Source organism: Clytia hemisphaerica, unplaced genomic scaffold (genome assembly GCF_902728285.1).
Source record: "Clytia hemisphaerica strain Z4C2 unplaced genomic scaffold, Clytia hemisphaerica genome assembly, whole genome shotgun sequence".
Taxonomy (NCBI): domain Eukaryota; kingdom Metazoa; phylum Cnidaria; class Hydrozoa; order Leptothecata; family Clytiidae; genus Clytia; species Clytia hemisphaerica.
Window position 1 is genome coordinate 298,371 of NW_027103590.1, and position 23,021 is coordinate 321,391.

At 34.8% G+C, this 23,021-nt stretch overlaps 3 protein-coding genes across 3 annotated transcripts in view; 2 read left to right on the plus strand and 1 right to left on the minus strand.

The window, feature by feature from the left end:
• The first annotated feature begins 1,892 nt into the window (after nt 1-1,892).
• LOC136801518 (ER lumen protein-retaining receptor 2-like) lies at nt 1,893-12,373 on the plus strand. Its single transcript, XM_067058156.1, is given in 5 exon segments — nt 1,893-2,110; nt 10,568-10,701; nt 10,703-10,828; nt 11,100-11,352; nt 11,925-12,373. Coding segments are annotated over 5 exon segments (639 nt in total). The 5' UTR covers nt 1,893-2,019; the 3' UTR covers nt 11,960-12,373.
• LOC136801517 (protein HEATR9-like) overlaps nt 9,051-23,021 on the plus strand; it is a 43,000-nt gene continuing 29,029 nt past the window's right edge. Inside the window, exon 1 of the mRNA XM_067058155.1 lies at nt 9,051-9,055. The gene's annotated coding sequence lies outside the window, so the exon portion shown is untranslated. The remainder of the gene's footprint in view (nt 9,056-23,021) is intronic.
• LOC136801516 (small ribosomal subunit protein uS4) lies at nt 19,045-22,868 on the minus strand. Its single transcript, XM_067058154.1, has 3 exons — nt 22,426-22,868; nt 20,948-21,122; nt 19,045-19,117 (listed from the first exon to the last, which is right to left on the minus strand). The coding sequence occupies exons 1-2, from the start codon at nt 22,821-22,823 to the stop codon at nt 20,951-20,953; spliced, it is 570 nt and encodes a 189-aa protein (XP_066914255.1). The 5' UTR covers nt 22,824-22,868; the 3' UTR covers nt 19,045-19,117; nt 20,948-20,950.

The following is a 23,021-nucleotide window of genomic DNA, read 5'->3' on the forward strand; positions in this document are numbered from 1 at the left end:
CCCACAAGGCCAGGATGCATGTGGAAGGTTAAAATCTCCTAGCAAGAATATGTCTGGTAAGGTATTTTCCGCAAAAGTATTGAAAGTATCTCTCATCTTTTTTAATATTTCAGAAAATTCTTTCGAGGTTGATGGATGACCGTGAGATGAGTCATCTGGTTGTCGATAAATAACAGATATCAATATGTTTACTTTCTTGGAGTGAACAGTTAGCAGTCCATTCACACCGTTTGAATACTCCAACACTGGTTTAAAGGTTGAACTGATGTCGTTTCTAATGTAAAGTGCTACTCCTCCACTGTGTCGACCATATTTCTTTTTGGTTCGTGATCTATCATCTCTAATTAGGAAGTAGTCGTTAATTTCAACTTCTGCATCAGCAAGCCATGTCTCAGTTAGAGCGATGAAAAGTGAATTTTTCTCATGTAAAATATCACTTACAAATACAGACGATTGGACAGTTAATGGTTTTAGTCCTTGAATGTTGAGTAGCATTCGAATGATTCTAAGCTTGCATCATATGTTGTGCATGTGGTGTTGAAAGATGAGTTGACCATTGGTTGAAATGGTGAATAAAGTCATGGTGAATAAAGTCAGTACATAAAAAATGCCTGTTGAAACGTTTTTCCTCAAGTCAAACATCACAATTGCAAGGAGTATTTAGCCACTTAAATTCACGTTTCTGATATTGTATCCTTAGAAAATGAAAACAAAACCATTCAATAAGTATCATCTCACAGTTACATCAATATGCCTTCTTACCTGTCTTTAAAAATATAAATAAAAGTAATCACGGAAAAGGACGCGAAAAAAAAAGACATAAGTGTGAGAACAGAGTAATCAAACTCATTAGAAAAAGTACCATTAGAAGTCATAAAAAATCAACCTGAATAAATGCAATCGAAATTCCAGAGAACTTCATAATTCCCCAAACAACATTACATTACTATGTCAAACTCCCATCACATAAATTTTACAATTACGTCAGAGTAGACTACGCTCGCCACCGAAGAGGTTTATTTGGAAAGGGTAATTATATTTTATTGTTCGCTTCTTTTTTAAAGATTTGCCAAGTTGGAAAAGTATGAATTTCTTTGTACATATTTTACCTACCCCAAATATTTGGGACGCTGAGTTTTAAACGAATGGTCAAGTTGAAACGAACGATAAATGTATCAAGGTCTGTTTTATTTACCCCCTGGTGACTTAACAAAAGAGACTTAACTCGATGTTACAATCCAATTATTGAAAGTTTGTCTCGGCCTTTTTATAATGAGCGAGACATACGTTCTCTGATTACGCAATTTTCATATCAACATTTTCGAGGCATTTTGATGTAACTTGTCTCAAGCAACAAAAACTTTCAAATTCCACGATTAGACTTTTTTATTCAATACTTTTATCTCTGGGTTCATTTTTAAGTCTATGTGAAAGGCTAATTACTAGCCACTGAAGATCACTAGGAATTTCGTTTCAAATGCAAAAGAAATTTTTGTCATTTTGGGACATGGGTAGCCACAAAATATAACATTTTATAGGCTTTTTAAAATCATCACTAAAAAAGTTGAATTATGTCATTCTTTTTTGAACACGATCGAAATACATTTCAAAAAACAATGAACATGAAGTGAACATTTAGGGGAAGAACCAGCTAAAAAGAGACCATACTTACAAGCACAACTTTCCCATTGCATCTTTTAAAAAGAGCCACAGCAAAAGGCGAGCAAAGTGAACAAAATGGCTGACACAAAAAGATGCTAAAAATTTTTTTGAGCGCATGCTTTTCATCACATGATAAATACTTTCAAAACAAAAACCCGCGTTCTTTGTATCGTTCTGCGTTTTACCCGCGTTTTGATCACAGCTAGAAGCTTCCCGAGTTACTTTGTTGTCATCAGTGCAACGTGGATCAATAGAGCGGAATAATAACAAACCAAAATCAGTGTTCGGAGTAGACTTTTGTAAGATTGGTCATTCGAGCACTCATGATAATTTTTAATTTATAGAAAAACAGAGAAGATGAATATATTTAGGTTGATAGGAGACTTTTCCCACCTTGCAGCTATTTGGCTTTTGCTATGGAAAGTATGGAAATCAAGGTCATGTGCAGGTATAATTTTTGGATTTCTTGCATCTTGGAAATTTTTTTTATTGGCTTCTGTGATTTTTAGATAAAGAATTTAGCTGTGCTGTAGATTTTTTTAGAAACATATATTCTGTAGGTTCAGTTTTGAGTTGGATGTTGTAGCTTATTTTAATCTAGGCAAATCAGTTTCAACTTCCTTCAACTTTTTTTTGTTCGCACAAAACCTTTTTTTGACGTAAGGCGGATCTCTAAAAATTGTTTGGTTCCCGTCATCCGACCGACCCTGATTTTTACTCTGAAGTTAGAGTCGGAGAGTCGGAGACCCCTTTTGCCACTTCTGGATTCCTAATTGTCAACCTCTGCGCGCTCAGTGTTTACAAGTTTTCAAATCGAAATAGCGAGCGCGGCGGCGCGCTAGCGGAAAGTGAACCAAAAACCAGTTTATCCATGATTTCCCGATTTTTTAACCCGATTTCATTATTCGGACCTTCGTGGAAGCAGACCACGCTCGCGAAGCATCACTTTCTAAAATCAAGATGTTGCGTGATGATTATGGGGCTCACAATGCAGGTAGGTACCTTCAATGAACAAAGATGGTATGTATGTACAAAAAAATATTTTCGACCGACCGACCCACTTTTTAAAGTCGAAATGACGGGAACCAAACAATTTTTAAAGATCCGCCTAATCTTTTCTTCAGGCAAAAAAGGTTAGGCGGCAATCACAAATATCTTCGTTTGGCGTCGCCCGACCGACTCTCAAAAATTGAGTAGAATTGAGTGGCTGAGTCGGTAGATTTGTCAGACTTTTTATGTCAATGACCTTTCCTTCGTTCAAAAATTTTATCATTGCCGATTTTTGCAAACGATTTCTAGCGCATTTGCAGCATTTTGACTTTGTTTAATATCATTACATACGCCATTTTGGGGTCGGAGGTCACAGTGTTCAAAGGTCATAATTTTAAACCACCCATTACACGCGGTTGTTTTGGCTGCTGGCTGGGTGGCAGTTTCCTCCAAGAATGTATATACTCCAAAAATGGATGGAAAAATTGAAATCCGAAATTTTTTACGACCGACCGACCGATCGACTCACTTTTTAGACCCAACGAGGACGCGAAATGAAGATATTTGTGATTGCCGCCTTAAGAAAAAAACTGTCACCCATTTCGCGCAAAAGTGGAGTCTGGCCTTAACCCATGACATACCGTGAATGGTCCTAAATCCAACTCCCCAAATAACTGCTATGAAAAAAAATTCTATGTTTACAAACATTCCCTCTCCAAGTTGAACAGTAAACTATTGCAAGGACTCTCAAGACATCTAAAAAGATTATGATGTCAAGATGTCACTTAATGTGATCAAAAAAGTATAAGTTGTAAAAATAATTACCTCTATTATTCTGAATCCGTTGCTCGTGTTTAAAACGTTAACAATTTATGAAATAAAAAATTATGTTTTGTAAGGAAGAAATTATTGTAATTTAGTTCAATTGGTTCAGTGTATCAAATCTCTCAGTTTAGTTGACACTTTGGTATCCTCATTGCGTCACAGCAAAAGGTTTGTTTTTATTTTAGTTTGTATCTTTGAAAGACCCCATCGGATTTAGGCAGGGCTGTTGGATTTAGGACCACTCACGGTAATAGATTATTTGATCAAACGTTTCAAAAGTCACTAAAATAGACCTTTTCACCTTTCCACATCTGCCATATTGAATTGTATGCAAAAATTATGGTGGCCGAATTGGCGTGGTGAAATTCCCTTAGAAAGTATGCAAAACATATGCTAAAAGAAAGTATTAATATAAAAGATACATGCATAATTGGCATTATATTAAAGTGTAATCTTGTAAAGATTAAATTTGCTTCTCTTGAAAACTAAAAAATAATCATATTTGCACATCTCTTACAGGGCTGCAAATAAGCGTCAGTCATTGGTCAATGTCCGACTGAAAAAGCTATTTGACCGACTGAAAATCTTTTGTGTCGGTCATGATGTCTGAATGAAAAAACGAATAAACCATTAACTTGAGAGTTGAAAATAGATCTCTTACAACCCTGTCTCTTACTTAGCCTATTCTTTTAATACTCGCTTCCTTTGTTTCAGGGTGTTTCTAAGTTAACTTTTATCGACTTGCTTTCTTCGTTACTTTCTTTGTTTCTAAGATCACTTTTATCAACTCGCTTTCTTTGTAACTCATTTTAAGGGTGTTTCTAAATTACTTTTGTCAACTTGCTTTCTTCGTAACCTTCTTTGTTTCTAAGATGACTTTTATCGACTCGCTTTCTTCGTAACCTTCAAGAGTGTTTCTAAGATCACTTTTATCAATTCGCTTTCTTCATAACTTTCAAGAGTGTTTCTAAGTTAACTTTTATCAACTTGCTTTCTTCGTAACTTCCAAAGGTGTTTCTAAGATCACTTTTATATCGAATCAGTTTCTCTGTTATATACAGTGAGAAACTGTTTGAAGGTAACTTTTATTTTTCCTACAGTACTCGCTTTCTCCGTAACTTAAAAAAAATATACACTGAATGACCGACAGGATTTTGAGTTTGACCGACAGGATTTCATTTCTGTCGGACATGATGTCCGATTGACTAAAAATATTTATTTGCAGCCCTGCTCTTAGAACGAGCACTTTAAAATACCATAACATTAGACATAAACTCAAGCTGAAAAATCACCCGCGAAGGTACAAAAGTAATCCTTATTTGGCTGACGGTAAATTATTCTCCTGGGAATAGAACGGCCTAATGATCAAATCAAACATTGTGACGTCATAATTACTGCTTTCAAAAGTTTCAGTTTGCGTGTTTTGAAAGTTTGATGTGTGTACCAGGCCATATTTTAGAAAGGCAGGGCAGCGTCCGTTGGTGGCCAAAAGTGCACTTTTTCTTGTGTTTTTCTGCTGAAAAGGCTGTTTTTACCTAAATTTTAGAGATTTCAGGAGGGGCAGCGTCCGATGACCGGACGCTAAAAGGGCATGAAAAATGGCCTGTGTACTCCGTCTTTGTTGAATTTTTTAATTGCATGAAAACAGAATATGCAATGTCTTTAAGAACAAATTTGTAAAAGGCTTTTGTTGTTCTGTAAATAATTTTTTTGGATTAAGAAATTCCATCTTTTATTGTTCTAATGATTATAATATTTCTTTATAAGATGCATTGTTGTCTTTTTAATCTTTTTGTGAATTTGCATATGTTTTGCATATTTTCCAACTAAATCCAACCACGGCTTTTTCGTTCCTGTATTTTTGCATACAATTCAAGATGGTGGATGGAAAGGCAAAAAGGTCTATTGTGAGTATTCGATTAAGTTCGACAAAACATATTAAAGGGACATAAAAGTACTGACGAAATTTGTAAACAAACCATATGCAGCTGGATACAAAATCAAAACAAATATGGTTGATTTTGATTGTTTCAATTGTTTGATTTGGACACGTGATTTTAACTGTTTTCTTTAATGAATGACACGTGGTTGTGGTTCGCACAATGTTTACATTTTATTACTTTTATGTCCGATTAACCATTAAGTTCAACAAATTTGGCAAATACCGTGAGTTGGTTAACTTGCATCAGTGGACGGAAACTTGCATACCCCTCTCAAATGAATGGTCTTAGTTCATTTGTTTTGAAATTTTACTGCTTAGATTGGTCAGTCATTTGATGGCTATGCAAGTTTCCCTCCATTGATGCAAGTTACCCTATTTCAAGGTAGTCCTTTCGACAATAAATGTTTGACAAATGAACAGTTTGACAAATTTGGCAAAAAGTCCATTTGATAAAAAGTTATAGGAAAAAAACAAATTGAACTGATTACAGCTTGCACCTATATGTAGCCTGATTTTTTAAGGCTGCTACCCACTCTGCGCGAGCGAGGGGGGAGGTGGGTAAGACAATTTCTTTAATCAAACTTTATATTTAGAAAAACTTGAGATTAAAGTTTGACTAAAAACACCATTTGATTGGTTTGATTAATTATGTCTGGACTAACACTTTTGATCCCAAGGCAATAGCATAAAAATTGAAAGCATGGAACATTAAATAAAAAGACCATATTGCTACTACCATGCAGACACAACCATGTTAATACAAACCATAGACTTACAGAGCACCCAGATAAGGGCTAACCCAGACGCAAAATGTAATTGGTGTTGAATGAGAAAACTTTATATACTCTACGAAAATCTCATAGTATGGCCCCCGACCATACCCCAAATATTTTTGGGTCACATTTAGCCCAAAATAGCAAAATATTATTTTTCTTGGCTCAAAGATTGATGCTCATGTCAAGTTCGGGCCACAAGATTATAGAATTTCCCTTTCGAAAAAACCTGTCTTGAACATGCTCCAGACCATCAGACAATCCAACCACCAGACCAAACGTAAAATCAGTCAAACTTCAAAAAAGCTGTAACGCCAAAACGCCCAAAATGATCATCCAGGCGAGTTAGTTGCAGGGCGAATTATGTCATGCACTCCATCGCATTGCGCAACGAATGGTTTGTTCGGTGAATATCAATAATTATAAGAATATATCTTAAGTGCTTAAACTTCAACCAGTAGACTTTGAGTGCTTCATTCAAGATGAAGAAGAAGTAGAAGCTTGTTTGTTACTTGACCTCGGGCAATATTTCTCAGTACAGCCCTCACTAACCGGTCATTATTGTATGTTTGTTCTATCATTGTTGAAAGTTGGAGAAAATTCTACCGTTGCCGAAAGATTTTACAGCCAATTAAAGGCACAGTCTGCTTATACTTACTATGATTGCTATTATTATCTAGGCAAAAAACCAGTAAAAAAGACGGCGAATAATTATGATTATTTAATGAGTTCTTCATTATGATTTTTATTGTGCCGACGTACAGGAACTCACCAAATGTTTCTAACTGACAGGATTTAATTTTTAGTGTTTTCATTTTTTTATTTCAAGCTAACATCTAAGCATAGGGGTGCTTGATCATAGTTAAAGGGGTTTGTGCAAAAAAACTTTCAATATTTTTTGACACTTTTCACTAAAAACTTTCAAATGAAAATAATTATTTGTCATCATAAATCTTCTTCCAATCAAGTATACTATAGAGAACTTAATTGACAATCTAATTCTCATTTCAATTTCCCGCTATTGTCAGAGAATTAAGAAAAAAAGTGAACCATAACAAGTAATGCAAACATGCCTTGCCGAACTCCTTCATAGCAGCTTTCTAGTCCGCAAAGTAGTTAGACTGATATTTTAACAGCTTTCTTAGAAAGCTTTATTTATTTTCACAGTAAGTAAACCATAGTACAAACAAATTTTTACCAGAAAGTTGCTATGACGAAATAAGACATGGTATGATAGCACTACATGAAGATATGTTAAGTCTTATGATATGTTACCCTCCATATGATTCTTCCTTTCAGCTATAAATGCCCCTCCTAGAGGGGAGGTGTTTATTTGAAAGGGACGTCCATTCAAAGTATACAGTATTTGAGAAAAAAATTATTACTCCACTACACTAAAATGATTCAATCTTTTCTAACTATCCCAAATCTTCAGATTTTATGCTCTTTCTTTGACTGATTTCAAAGACTTTTTGTAAATTCAAAATTTTATCAATATTTTAAAAGTTATCTTACATTAAACTAAAAAGTACATCACTCTTGAGTTCTGTGCTTCACACTAATCATATGTGCAGTAGTTCAAAATTCTATCAAGAATTACAGCCCTTTTTTTTGCAGATTACTCTGGGGCAGACTTTATAGTAAAAATGAAGTCTTTCACCAGCTTAAAACAAAGATTTGTCAGCAGAAATTTACAGCTGTAAAATTCTGCATGGGCAAGCAAGGCATGATAAAATTTCAGCAGAGCTTTGTTGATTGCCAGGACTGAAATTAAAAGCTATAACCCATCATTCCTCTTTTTCTTTGGTTGCTTTGTTATTTAGAATGAGATTATTGTGTTTGTTAATAATACATCTCAATACTGAGGCAATTTTTTTTTCAGGGAAAGATAGATTCCATAAATTTCCATATTTTCCATCAACATTCTGCTACAATTAATGAACTTACAGATTGAAAGATCACCCTTCCCTCATCTACAATCATCCACTAAATATTTGAGACAAAGTGGAGTTCCCGGTGTAATTTTGAACACCACAATTGATTTTTTAGCGCCTTAAACTACAGTTGGAAAGTAGAGTTTTAACTCTGAGTTTTAACATGAGACTTAAGACTTAGAAAGACCTTAGGATCTCAGGATTTAACAGCTCAAATTTGCTCGAATGAGGCTTGGAATATAGCCTAGAAGCCACCAAACCCCTCTAAAATCGAAATATTCAACGGAAGAAAGTGGAAGTGTCAAAATAGCAATTCTCGCCCGAACTTTAAATTCTGAAAAATGTTAAAATACACTAAAATCTCAATATATTTCGAGGGTGATTGTAGTTATATTTAGGCTGGACTTAAAAAATTGTTGGTTTGCCGTCACCTGACCGACCCTACCTTAAAACCTGCCGACCCAAAAAGTTTTATTGCCATTTTAAAGAAGAAATTTTTTTTCTTCAAAAACTTCAAACAATCAAATCAAAACTCGTATCTTGTCTGTTTTAACCCTTCCATGTACGAAAATTTCATAAAATCGTCAAAATAAAATAAATTTCCGACCGACCGACCCACCTTCAAAATCTAGGGTCGGGTGACAGCAAACTAACAATTTTTTAAGTCCAGCCTTATTGTAACCTTTCCTTTTGTACCTGGTATGAATGTATTTTGGCTGAAAGATCAACTTGCTTTGCTGATTAGAATTCAGCAGTCACTTGAGGGGTTCTTCAGTTTTTGTGTTTTCAGTTTTCATTTTTCAATTCACTTCAATATTCAATATTCAATATTCAATGCTTTGTAAATTAGTCAGGAAAAGTATGCTAGATATGTTATCAATCAAAGTTTTTTAGACAGACTTTGAAATTTTATAAATCTTTAATGGAATGTAATTTGTTTTATGTATCATTGTGATCTCTTTTAACAGACTTTGAATTGACCCAATTAGTTCTTTACTCATCGTGCGATTACAACAGTATTCTGTAATTTGTAATTGATCATGATATTTATTCATCAAGGTAGTTCGTTTCAGATAGCTCAGAATTACTCTGTAAAGTTGTATGCCTTCATAATTTTCAACGGAGAGTGTAAAGTCTCGTAAATTTTTTAGGATTAAAGCCCGGGGGCATTCATATGATCTAGCCTACTTCATGTGCCATGCCTTATTAAGGGTGGGGTTTTTCAGCATCCCAAAATGCACTGTAAGGGTGTGTTTCTGTGAGATTGCACTGCAAGGGTCGAATTTTAAAACAAATTCAAAATAATTGTTAAAAAGAAAGGTTTTTACTTCTCGTTTGTTTGAAAAAGTTTCTATTGTCTGATAATTACAGCTGACAAGAATAATTTTCTCAGTTTTTCTTTGAAGCAGAAAATTTCACAAGCTTCTTCTTTCACGCAGATTTACAGCCGAGAAATATAGTGCACTATAAGGGTTGGGTAAATCACGAGAAAATGCACTGAAAGGGTACTTTTTCAGCCATATTGAACTGCACTGTAAGGGTACGATTTTGAAAAGCAGATTTTGCGCATTTTAAGTAAACTGCTTATGAACTCCTCAATCAATTAGTAAAGCAATATTTTGAAAACGAGATAAGCGTTGCTCGTGACGTAATTTACATAATTTGCTCACCAAAATTTTTTCACCAAAGAGTTTTAAATCTAGTACCAGCAGGGGGATGAAACTATGTAAACTAAACACTACATTTGAAAGGCACATGAAGTACCTCAACTAAGTACTAAGTATAATAAGACTTTATTCTTAGCAAACTTAGTAACGTAAGCCGAGATAAATCAGATCAGTTGTACTTTGAAGTTAGTAACCACCATTGCTGTAGGATATCATTCGTTGGTCGAAAAAATAATGGGCTGGTTACTTAAATATAATTACTATGTCAAGAACACTTCTTTGAAGGTTTTGCTATACACATCCTGCCTTGTCTTACTAAAAATCTAATAAGCCTAAGGCCATATTTTAGAAAGGCAGGGCAGCGTCCGTTGGTGGCCAAAAAGGGCACTCTTGCTCGCGTTTTTCTGCTAAAAAGGCTGTTTTTACCAAAATTTCAGAGATTTTAGGAGGGGCAGCGTCCGATGACCGGATGCTAAAAGGGTATGAAAAATGGTCTGCACCAAAAAGCTATTTTTTGTCTAAGGTACTAAAGTATCTGCATTGACCCATTTTTTAAAGCCAAGCTGTACTCTTATTTTGTACAATCCAGTAAATTGTTGTTAAAACTCAGCTGTTTTCTTATTTCAAAGCGTAAAATTGATTACTATAAATGTAACCTTCAGTGAGATTAAGCTACTGCCATTTTATTTGCAAGATTTACATTTAAAATTTATCTTATTTTCTTTTGGGCGTGAGTGTGACTGACCAATGATTCCAACATATTTTTATTTATAGGTGTCTCTGGTAAAAGTCAAGTTCTTTTTTGCATCGTGTTCTTGACGAGATATCTGGACCTCTTCACCTCCTTTATTTCACTCTACAACACAAGTATGAAAGTCATTTTCATCTCATCCACAATCGCCACGTGTTTATCTCATCTTCGTGAAATTCAAAGCAACTTACGATTCGAATCATGACAGTTTCCGTGCTGAATTCCTGGTTATCCCAGTTGGTGGATTGTCCATCTTGGTCAACCATGAACTCAGTGTGATGGAGGTATGTGTCAATCTCTGTTGATGTTTATCTGTGGCCCAGCCAATATGGTACTCACAACGGCCACCTAACGTTAATTAGATGTTGTGATATTTTTTTTGCCAGATGGGAATGTTACATTTTACTTCTCTTTTGGATATTTGCAAACGGCATTACCTTTCTCTGTCATATAGACCCTGCAGAATTTCTCTAGATGTGAATAAAGATACCCGTACGATATTAAACCCCCAATTAACCCAATTCCCACTTAAATTTCGCTTTATTTGTTCCTTAGGTGTTATGGACTTTCTCCATCTATCTGGAATCAGTCGCCATCCTGCCACAATTATTCATGATCTCCAAAACGGGTGAAGCTGAGAGTATTACCAGTCATTATTTATTCGCACTCGGTTCCTACCGTGGATTGTATTTATTCAATTGGATTTACAGATATTATTTCGAAGGATTTTTTGATTTGATTGCCGTGGTTGCTGGTCTGGTTCAAACCATCTTGTATTGTGATTTCTTCTACTTATACGTCACAAAAGGTATTATGTCGATTTTTGAAAGGACGTTTTCCTAAGTGCGACCAACCCTAAAGCGTTACTTTAATGAGATTAATTTTCGTGGGGATTAAATTTCGCGGCTGAGCTCATCCGCCAAATTTTAAGGTTTTGCCAGATTGTGTGGGACTTAATTTCGCGGATGGCGCAATATTTTCACGATTTTGTGACTTTTACTGTGAAATCGTACATGTTGCTTGTTGAAGTAGTATGCCATTAAACATTCAAAAAGTATTTATTTGACTTTTTTTTTAGTTTACTTTCGAAATATTTTTTTTGGCATTTTTTTAGACCTTTGAAGTCCTTTAAAAACACTCAGTTTTCGAATATGAATATAAATCGGTGGTTAAGGTTTTTTATTTGAATTCGCTGTTTCTTGACCAGTGCTGTCAGATTAATAATGACACTCGTGACTACCCTAGGCTTGTTCTCCTTTTGACTTTCCATTGGTCGTTTTCTTGACGCCCTCGTTTTCTTGACGCCCTTAGTCTCAGTTTGTCATTTTATTTGTTTTCATTAACGTTGAAAGTTAACTGTTTCTTTTTTCTTCTTTTCAGTGTTGAAGGGTAAAAGCTTGAAATTACCAGCCTAATGGATCGAATGCAATGTTCCAGCAACCGATCAGATCACCAAACTTTAACGAGAATGTTAAATTGGCTTGGTTTTTATCAACAAGGACAATAGTGACCTAGGTTATAGAGAAAGATTTTTATGGAGGGCTTGAAAATTATTGAGAGTCCGCTGTGTATGATTTGAAATTCCTATAAAGCAATGTTCGACATTCCTCCTTAGCTGGAAAACCAAACTTTCAATTTTTCTCGCCTTCCAGTCTCAATTTGTTTATAGTGTTTTTTTTTTCGTGTAAGACTGTTTTACGATGGCCAAGAGTGCTCATTTGAACACTGATACTTGTATGTCGTACTAGATTCCTTTGGGTGAAAGAGTTTTTTCTCGGTTCTTGTTTAATGGTTGTTTTTTAAAGTAGGATTTTTAATTTATCAAAGAATGTTTTTTTTTTTCGTTTTTCCGGTTCATTTTTTCGAGGGTGTTGTTTTTAGGCTGAAACAGAATGTCTTCCGCTTCGTAAATTTTTCATGAATAAAAAAACCCATTTTTCAAACAAACAACAAAAAAATTAAAATAACGGTTTAAACATTTGTAATTTTACTTTTAGATTTATTTAGATTTATTCATTCAATACCTTATTGTTTATTACCTGTCAAAAATATTTTTACATTTTTTTTCCTGAAACTGTTTACCCGTGAATATACTATAGAGGTATCATTAAATTCAGTCTGTTTCAAAAAATGGTAGTCTGCATGTTTTATCTACAGTATATGGCCCCCAAAACGTAGGTCGTCATTAAAATGAAGATTCTGACCTGTAGATTTATCAGAATTAGACGATGTTTTTTAATGGTTTGAGACAGATTCAAAATAATATTTGCGTCTGAAGGAAATATTACAACACCAAAATTAGATAAAAATTGCATATAACTCACCTTAGCTCCTTGGATATTGAAAGTAAGTCATGAAAATGGGATATAGGAGACTTTTTACACCTAATGCCGTTCAGAAAAATCAGATACATCTGTGACTTTAGAGGATGGGTAAAAGATATAATATAGCATCTTAAAGGGGCAATGCGCGGTTTGTTTTTGTTTTCATTAGTCTTGATAGCCCAAGTAGTGGGGTTTTCTAGCATAATTTAAGGGAAAAAAATAAGATCCAGCTGAAACTTTCTCCAGACCTTCTCTATAGGATGGTTATGCCTCAGGAAAAATTCCCCTAAAATCCCACTGGCGGAACATCCTTTTTTTGGGACATTTCTTTTTTCCCCAGGCAAAACCCTAAGGGCAAAATTTTTTGAAAATTTCAAACTCATTTTCAGACATTATCAAGTATACCATTCGAAAGCTCTCGAAAAACTATATAGAAGACTTTTAAACGGGTATAGCCGATTTCATTACCTAAGTCAAGATAATTCACGCAGAAGATGCTATATATGGTCAATTTTAGACCAAAATAACCAAATGTGGCGAAAAGTGGAACTTGCGCATGAAATATCTCGAGTTAGGTAAGGAAATCGGCTATACCCGTTTAAAAGTCTTCTATATAACTTTTCGAGAGCTTTCGAATGGTATACTTGATAATGTCTAAAAATGAGTTTGAAATTTTCAAAAAATTTCGCCCTTAGGATTTTGCCTGGGGAAAAAAGAGATGTCCCAAAAAAAGGATGTTCCACCAGTGGGATTTTAGGGGAATTTTTCCTGAGGCATAACCATCCTATAGAGAAGGTCTGGAGAAAGTTTCAGCTGGATCTTATTCTTTTCCTACAAACAGGATGTATTTTTGTAACACGACCACACTAAAGATGAAATTTTGGCACTCGGTTAGCAAGGCGTGGAATATCGAGTCAAATCAAAAATCATTGCAAATGGGGGACAAAATTCAGCTAGAGTGTCTTCAAAAAAGACTGCATTTCTTTTGGAAATAACATATCATTACCTTTCGAAATGGGATTGGATATTTATTTATGGCGTCATATATATGTATATATACTGGACAAAATCGAATGGGCGAATTGGAAATGCAGAACACCAGCTTTGAATGCAGTTTTCGTTTTGGAATGGCGCATTTCAAGCCGAATTCTGATACTTTAATCGTAGAAATTTTAGCGAGACTAATTTTAGCGTATATTAGCGAGTCAGGAAAATCTTGATTTTTTTTGGATTTATTTTAGTTTAGCGAATCACGATTTCAAAAAATTTCGCGTGGATAAATTTTAGCGAATACTCGTATTACATAATTGATTTAATTAATTAGTTTTCTAGCATTTCTTTGCACTGAAACCCTTCCTACTGATAAAAATGTATGAAGGCAATATAACCAGAAATTTCGCGTGGATAAATTTTAGCGATTTGTCGATTCGGCGTGTTTTAGCGAGATTTATTTTAGCGAAAATAGGGTAAACTCGCTAAAATAAAACGCTAAAATTAGTCTCGCTAAAATTTCTACGATTAAAGTAGCCTTCTATCAGTTCTCATAAAGTTTGTTTTGATTTTTTTCCGTCAAAAGTCACATGATATTTTTATCTCGATCACTCCGCCTTGATTGGAAATTCTCCTATGTACCCTAAAAGTAATCGAGTTTTAGAAAAACAATAACAAACCGTGTTATGTGGTGGTGGATTGCCCCTTTTGGGACCCTAGAATCAGCATTGATAAAACCGAAAATTCTAAATATGAGAAACAGCAAAAAATCTTGGATTTCAATTCCTATCAACTTGAGTTAATAATAATAGTTTATAAGTTATAACAAAAAATTAAAATTATTTCAGTTAAGCTTTTTTTCTAAAATTTTCACAACCTACAGTATTCCCTACATAAATGGGACTATTTTAAAAAGAGATTGGTTCTCAGAAACTTCATTAAGACGTTGTTAAATCAAAATTGTCATTATAAAAATTTCTAAAATTTCAGTTTAAACTTTGCAATATCAAAAATCTTGAAATATTTCATAAAAATCATAGATTTTACATCCATCGGGTCGTAAATTTAATGGAAAACACAAATATGTTCGTGGTTTTTCCCCCTATTACCACTGGGCTTAGTAATTTGATTTTAACTACCTTAAGTGGATAAATTTTGGCGTGGATTTAATTTGGCGATTGGCCAAAATACGATTTTTGGCGGGGATTTAATTTGGCGATAGATCGATTTCGTAAAATTTGGCGAATTGGAAATTTTGAAATGGGTGAAAATTACTCAAGAATATACTAAAAAGTTGTGATTTTTCACATAATCGTCAGCCGTGCAAAATTACTCGAATCTGATTGGTTTAGAGGAGTGCGATTAATCGTTAATTGTACTATTACCACTTTTTGCACTCTTCGGCGGGGACACTTTTGTCCCCTTATTCTTTTCTCTCCCAAGTCCTGTGTCAGAGACTTTTTTTTACTATATAATAAAAAACAAAGACATTTTTTTCTTCAATATAAAAAAGAACAAGACGACTTGAAGTCGAAAATTTCGCCTAGAATTTGAACTGCATGGGAAAAAGAAGAAGTAGAGATTAAAGCTAATCTGAAATCTACTTTACATCGAGCCTTGATGAAACAATTTTACAAGTAGAACAAGGAGACTTAAAATCACTAAAAAAATAAGACCAATTTAAGAACAATTGCTGTTTAATTTTTAAGAACTCTTACAAAGTATATGCTTATAAAAAATAAATATGCTCACATTGTGCGCCGTCCCTTGTTTACTTTGTAAGAACTAATTACCAAAAGGTATCTCACCGTCTATCAAGAGTTGTTTATTTGATTCTTATAAAGTATATGCTTACAAGAAAAGTAAAAATGCTCATACTTTACACCATCCCTTGTTTACTTTGTAAGAATTAATTACCGAAAGGTATATCACCGTCAATCAAGAGTTATTGAGTTGATTCTATAAAGTATATGCTTATAAGAAAAATAAATATGCTCAAATTGTTTGCCATCCCTTGTTTACTTTGTAAGAACTAATTACCGAAAGATATATCACCGTCTATCATGAGTTATTGAGTTGATTCTTATAAAGTATATGCTTATAAGAAAAATAAATATGCTCATATTGTTTGCTGTCCCTTGTTTACTTTGTAAGAACTAATTACCGAAAGGTATATCACCGTCTATCAAGAGTTATTGAGTTGATTCTTATAAAGTATATGCTTATAAGAAAAATAAATATGCTCATATTGTTCGCCATCCTTTGTTTACTTTGTAAGAAGTAATTACCGAAAGATACATCACCGTCTATCATGAGTTATTGAGTTGATTCCTATAAAGTATATGCTTATGAGAAAAATAAATATGCTCATATTGTTTGCTGTCCCTTGTTTGCTTTGTAAGAACTAATTACCGAAAGGTATATCACCGTCTATCAAGAGTTATTGAGTTGATTCTTATAAAGTATATGCTTATAAGAAAAATAAATATGCTCATATTGTTCGCCATCCTTTGTTTACTTTGTAAGAACTAATTACCGAAAGGTATATCACCTTCTATCAAGAGTTATTGATTTGATTCTTATAAAGTATATGCTTATAAGAAAAATAAATATGCTCATATTGTTTGCTGTCCCTTGTTTACTTTGTAAGAACTAATTACCGAAAGGTATATCACCGTCTATCAAGAGTTATTGAGTTGATTCTTATAAAGTATATGTTTATAAGAAAAATAAATATGCTCATATTGTTCGCCATCCTTTGTTAACTTTGTAAGAACTAATTACCGAAAGGTATATCACCTTCTATCAAGAGTTATTGATTTGATTCTTATAAAGTATATGCTTATAAGAAAATAAATGAAAAAACAAACAGTTATATGCTTAAAATTTGTGGAATTAATATTCTAGCAAAAAAAAACGCGACTTATGATTATCTCCATAGTATACCGAACCAACTAACCAGAGAACGCCCGGGTCAAACGCCAACGCCATAATCTTCGCCCCAAAAAAATTCTCCCCCGCCGCTGCCGCAGAAAGGCTATCGTAATACTTTCGCTAAGCGAAATTAACCAAAGATAATATAACAAAGAAATTTTACGTTACGATAGCTTCTTTTAATTGAAAACAAAGAAAAATTACACTGCAATGTTTTCTTTTTAAACAAAAGAAAAAAAGGAGGTTTTCGAATGTTTACTAACGATTACCAGTACTAATTCTCTTTTTGTTAAATTTGGCGGGGATTTAATTTGGCGAATTGCCGAAATTGGAAATTTTGGCATAATTCGCCAAATTTAATCCCCGCCAAAATTTATCCACTTAAGGTAGACCTACGTTTTGGGGGCCCCAAACCTCCGTTTTGACAACCAAGACTTTCGCGAGGACGAAAAATCGCGAAATTCACGACATTTACTTTCGCGAATTTACTCTTAGTCTTAGGTTCCAAATAAACGGCACGGCACCCCCCGCCGCTTGTTAATTTTTCTAACCCCCCCCCCCCCGTTTATTTGGAACCTAAGAGTAACGAAAAAATAATTTTCGCGTGCAAAAATTGAAAGTTTGAAGTTTTACAGATTTTCTATTTTATCAAGAATTTCTCGCTAGCATCAGTAGCGACCTGGCTTAACTTTCTTGGTGGTGCAAACTATGAAATTGGCGCCCTGGTATTTTTGTCCTTATTTGCGCCCTATACCATTAAGTGAAACTATTAAACTGTACGAGCAGTGACTGGTTGAAAGTAACGCCCGGAATCTCTGAGTTAACAAACTTTTATTTATACGAAGGTGGTGTAAGTCGAGGGATAAATCACTCGAAAAATTATCGTACGCTCTACAAAAAGTCAAAAAGTCAAAGAAAATCAAAAATTCTTAGAAAAAAGTCAAAGAAAATCAAAAATTCTTAGAAAAAAGTCAAAAAGTCAAATAAAAGTAATAAAAAAAGTCTTAAAAAATTCAAAAAGTTTCTTGAATGGGCGGATGGTGGAGCAAAATTTATGGGCGGTTGGCGTTTTTGGACAGATTTGGATGGAAAATGCTGGGCGCTCGAAGGCGGTGGGCGTTTTTGTCGGGAAAAAGTTAAAATGAAAGTTTGAAAAAAGTCAAAAAAAAGTTAAAAAGTCAAATGAAAATTCAAAAAGTCAAAAAGTATCGTACACCTTTTTTCAAGTGATTTACCCCTCGGTGTAAGTGGTAATGATAATTTGATATATATTTCCTTGTTATATTTATTTAAGATCAATGACTGAAAGAGGCCCCAAAAATTCGAAAGTTAGCTAGAATAACGGTTCTTTGTAATTCTGGCGCCGCAGGCAAAAAAATTTGGTGTAAGAAAGGTCAAACAGCTTATAAGATATTCTAAAAAGGAGAAAGTTAGTCCGCATAAGACCACAAAAACCACAGCGAGCAGTTTCGATCAATCACTCATTTTGGGGGGTGAGCATCCTCATTAACCCCTGGTGGATACACAATACTTCTCTTGCTTTGACTTTTCGCAATTCAATGTTGATAGTAGTTTTGAAAAAATTCGTAAAATAAAACGAAGCGCCGCAAGCGCAAAAAATTTACATTGCACTTATAGAAGGCGCTAAAAACGTATCAAAGGGCGCAAAATCGCCCAACCAAACATCAAAAAGAATTTTGGCACCCCCTTGAAAAGCTTTTTTGGCGCCCCTCTCAGGTCTTTCTGGGTGGTGCACTGCACACCCTGCCAGGCCGCCACTGGCTAGCATAAACTTTCGCGAGTGGCCCTTCCTAGAATTTTTAAAGACATTTACTTTCGTGAAAAAAACCAAAATTCGCGAAAATCGAAAGTTTCTAATATTGTTGAGATTGAAAATTTTGAAAAATAACTTCCGGGAAATAAAGTAAAGATGTTAAAGTTTTGCTTGCAAGAAAAATTTTAGTAAAACCTCTTTTCCTCTAGCTTTGAGAGAAATTTTAAATTTGGTCGACGTTTTGGGGGCCACATACTGTAAGAAATAAAGTAAAGTTATTCATTCTGTCCAAAGAAACCTCGTATTTTTAGGTAAAATGCGAATTTTTTCTGAGTAACAATTTCTATGTAGTTTGATAAAAAAGAAGTTTACCATTTTATCGGGAAATTTTCGATTTTAAAAGTCATCATAAATCTGTTTTTGGGGCAAACCAAACTTAGGGAATTTATGAAGAAAGAAAGACAATGGTCACATTGTATTTTTTTATATTGTATTTTTTTATATTTCCTTTCCACCAGATGAAGATTTCAAAGCTCGTGGTACTTTTAAATCTGAAAGGAAAAAAAGAAAAATTTAGGAATACCTCTAAAAAGAAATGTCAGAAATAATCTTTAGGGTAACTACAAAAGGAAGGAGTCTGCTAAATCACGCGCCTCACGCGCCCTATATTTTTCACGCGCCTTAGTGCCCAAGCGCCTTGCTTTTTCACGCGCCCATATTTCTTACTGTGTGATGAGTTTTCATCATTTGTAAAAAATAAAATGAACACACCGAGTACTCAAACCCGAGTTACGACGAATGTGACGTCAAAAGTCTCATATTATGACGTCATAAGTGGGCTTTTTAACTCGAAAAAGTTTTTTACTGTTGTTTTGTGACTCGAAATATTTTTTTTAAATTTTGTTTAGAGTTACGCAACTCGAAAAATGAAATTTAAAATTTGACTTGTGATGTCACATTCGTCGTAACTCGGGTTTTTGTAGCTCGAGTTTTCCGGGCCTCATCTTTTAGTTATTGAAAGATACTAGAGAATTTGAGTACTCAATGTGTGCATTTGATTCTCTACAAATGATGAAAACTCACACAGTAAGTTTCAAGAGGGAGCAAAAACCCCCTTAAAGCCATATGAAATCTTTATATATCCATGTCCCCCGCAAAGATCCGACCATAAAATGCTGAGTCATCATAACAAATAAAAATCGAGATTCAAATTTTATCGGGCCTATTATCAAGAATTCACATAATTAGTATAATTCTCTAAACGAATATTTTTAAACAAAAGATTAACAAAGAAACTTTTCACAAATGAAACGAGAGGGGAAGAATTTGCAAAACAAACAAAACTCTCTCCTCCTTATTGATTTAAACTTTCTTTTAAATGGTACAATATAAAAGACTATTAAATAAAAACAGGAAGGGTGAGGGTGATATCTTCGGTTGTTTTGGAAGAAAAAAGTAATGTTTAAAAGAATAGTCGTGTGCGTGTGTCTAAGTGGCAACCCCCTTATGAAAATGGAATAAATTTGGAAAACCGAAAATTTTGGAAAATCTTAAAGAATGTATACGGCTTTTTAAGGGGTATTCGAGGTCCCCCGCAAAGATCCAACCATGGTCTGCTGAGTCAGCATACTGACCTGACTAAACGATAAATCATCGTCTATTTTGAAAGCATTCTCTAACACACACGTACACGACTATTCTTTTAAACATTACTTTTTTCTTCCAAAACAACCGAAGATATCACCCTCACCCTTCCTGTTTTTATTTGATAGTCTTTTATATTGTAGCTTTTAAAAGAGAGTTTAAATCAATAAGGAGGAGAGAGTTTTGTTTGTTTTGCAAATTCTTCCCCTCTCGTTTCATTTGTGAAAAGTTTCTTTGTTAAAATCTTTTGTTTAAAAATATTCGTTTAGGGAATTATACTAATTATGTGAATTCTTGATAATAGGCCCGATAAAATTTGAATCTCGATTTTTTATTTGTTATGATGACTCAGCATTTTATGGTCGGATCTTTGCAGGGGACATGGATATATAAAGATTTCATATGGCTTTAAGATAAAATCTAGATATTATTGATTCACAGCGCTTAGAAAAAGGAGATGCACATTTTTTTTTTCAAGGTGAGTGGGCCAAAAAGCAATTAAATTATAAGCGTGTGGAAAAATATGGGCGCGTGAAAAAAATCAAGGCGCGTGAAAAGTATGGGCACGTGAAAAAAATTAAGGCGCGGCGCTTGGGCACTAAGGCACGTTCAAAATATAGGGCGCGTGATTTAACAGACTCAAAGGGAAGCTGATACATTTTTTGCAGAGCACACTAATGGATCTTTCATAAAAATTCCCCTTCGAGTCAACTGAATGAGTTCAAATATTAGCATACCATCTACTCGTCATCCTCTTCTTCAGCATCTCCTCCTTTGCCTTTAGCAGCATTCTTCCTCTTGACACGTCCTGGTGCACCACCGCCATATGGTGAGTTTGTGCAGAAATCAATATGCTTTTGAGAGTCCAAACGAACAAGGAATGATGGAACGTTGACCAATTGCTTTCGGACACTAATGATGGAAAAGAAAACGTCATTGTTTGTTCTTATACCTATCTTGGCGAAGGCCGACTCTTAAAACAAACTTAATATGCAATTTCCTAAGAAACTGGGTGTTTTGGAGCCCATGAAGCCTTAAAGTGTTCTTAGCTTGTTCTTAACATTTTGGCCATTGAAGCCTTAAACGTACTTTTATAGTTTGTTCTTGTAAAAAAGTATAAAAACCTGAGGGATGAATGTTGGGTTTAATCCCCGGTCACCCCCAAATCAGAAAATGAGTAGCTTAGATTGGGTAATAAAACCAAAAAACATTTAATTTATTTAGAATTATTTAGAAAATCATGCTAATACATTCAAATTTTGTTACCAACCACCTGAAAACTTTGATTAACAAATTATCCATTAGAAGTCAGAATACCCTGGAAGGTGAAGATTTTTAGCTGGAAAAATGGGCTTTTCTATTTTTAAACCATACAGGGGTATTGTTGAACTTTTCCAGGGGGTCAGAGCCTCAATTTTCCAAGGGCTTTGGGTAATTTTCAGATTTTCCAAGGGGGTTCTCTCCTCCTAAACTGGCATCAATAGTCACTTTCCAGGCCCTTTTACACAAAATTTCACTTTCCAGGGGTCTCGACTCATAATTTCCAGGGGATAGATTGTTATCCAAAATTTCCAGGGGGGGGGGTTAGTGAAAAAAGTTCGTCAATACCCCTGTACAATTTTTTTTGGAATAGCCCAACAAACACCTTAACAATCATTCAATAATCAGACGAGTGCAAATAATTTTGGTGGTAAAGCCAAATGAATAGCTGGCAGTTATGGAGACAACTTAACTACTATTAGCACCTTTTATTTTTTGGGCAGTTAATAGTTATGACTGCTGACTGAGATAGCCCTGAAGACCTCCACTGCATTCATTCAATTTTCCCTGTGAGTGACCAAGGAAATAGTTCTAACTTTACCATAATTGGGCATATGCTCCATTGTAAGTTTTCATTGATCAAGTGATCCTTTGAAAGACCCGGCTTGGGTTAGAAACCCAGAGCCATGCACACTGTAGTTGAGTACAAAACTCAGGTCTACAGTTGCTTAAGGTCCCTTACTTTTCCTATAATTTGAACATGTAAATAAAATGTATATATTACATTTAAATTGCATCTCTTTGTTTGAAAAGACTGGCAGGTACAATCAAATTGCAGTCAAGTTAAACCATCAGATAAAAGACATCAATAAGATGTAGAAAATTTGTTCCTCGACAGAGAGGAAAGTTTAATTTCGAAGTGATAGCTAACCACAACTAGACATGACAAGCTTACCGAATATGTCTTTGACGAATCAATACTCGGGCATGATGAATGGATTTGGCGAGTCCAAGTTTGAAAACCTGTGTTTGAAGGCGACGTTCAAGAAAGTCCTCAACTTTTAAACCAAGGACATAATCGAGCTTCATGCGTCCTTCATCTAAGACACCAATACGGACAAGTCTTCTCAAGAGGGCATTTCCTTCGAATAAACGTCGGTTATCTTTTTCTCCCAATGTAAGCAAGTCACGAGCACGCTTTCTGATCTTGGCTAAGGCAAATTTTACCCTCCATACTTCACGTTTGTTTTTGAGACCGAATTCTCCGATGAGTTTAAGTTCTTGGTCGAGTCGAGCCTTCTCAAAGGGCCTCCTTGGAGTGACATAAGTTTTAGAACAGACGTTCTTCACCATCTTGTCGGTGGCGTGGAATGAAATGAAAAAGGAATGTTGTAACTCCACGAGGAGAGTAAGTACAAGTAAGCCTGTTGTCAATCCATTGAACCGAGACGTGGTCACTATTACACAGAATTGTAATCTTTTTTTTTCATTAGTATATATTCGTGTAAGTTTGACCAGGATACCGCGAACGGAATAGAGCGCCAAGTCCGT

Bases quoted from the DNA above. Each gene is read 5' to 3' on its own strand.
- LOC136801516 (XM_067058154.1), bottom strand. From the start codon at position 22,823: ATGGTGAAGAACGTCTGTTCTAAAACTTATGTCACTCCAAGGAGGCCC. The intron at 21,123-22,425 runs GTAAGCTTGTCA...TTCCATCATTAG, and splicing joins ATTCGTCAAAGACATATTCG to TGTCCGAAAGCAATTGGTCA.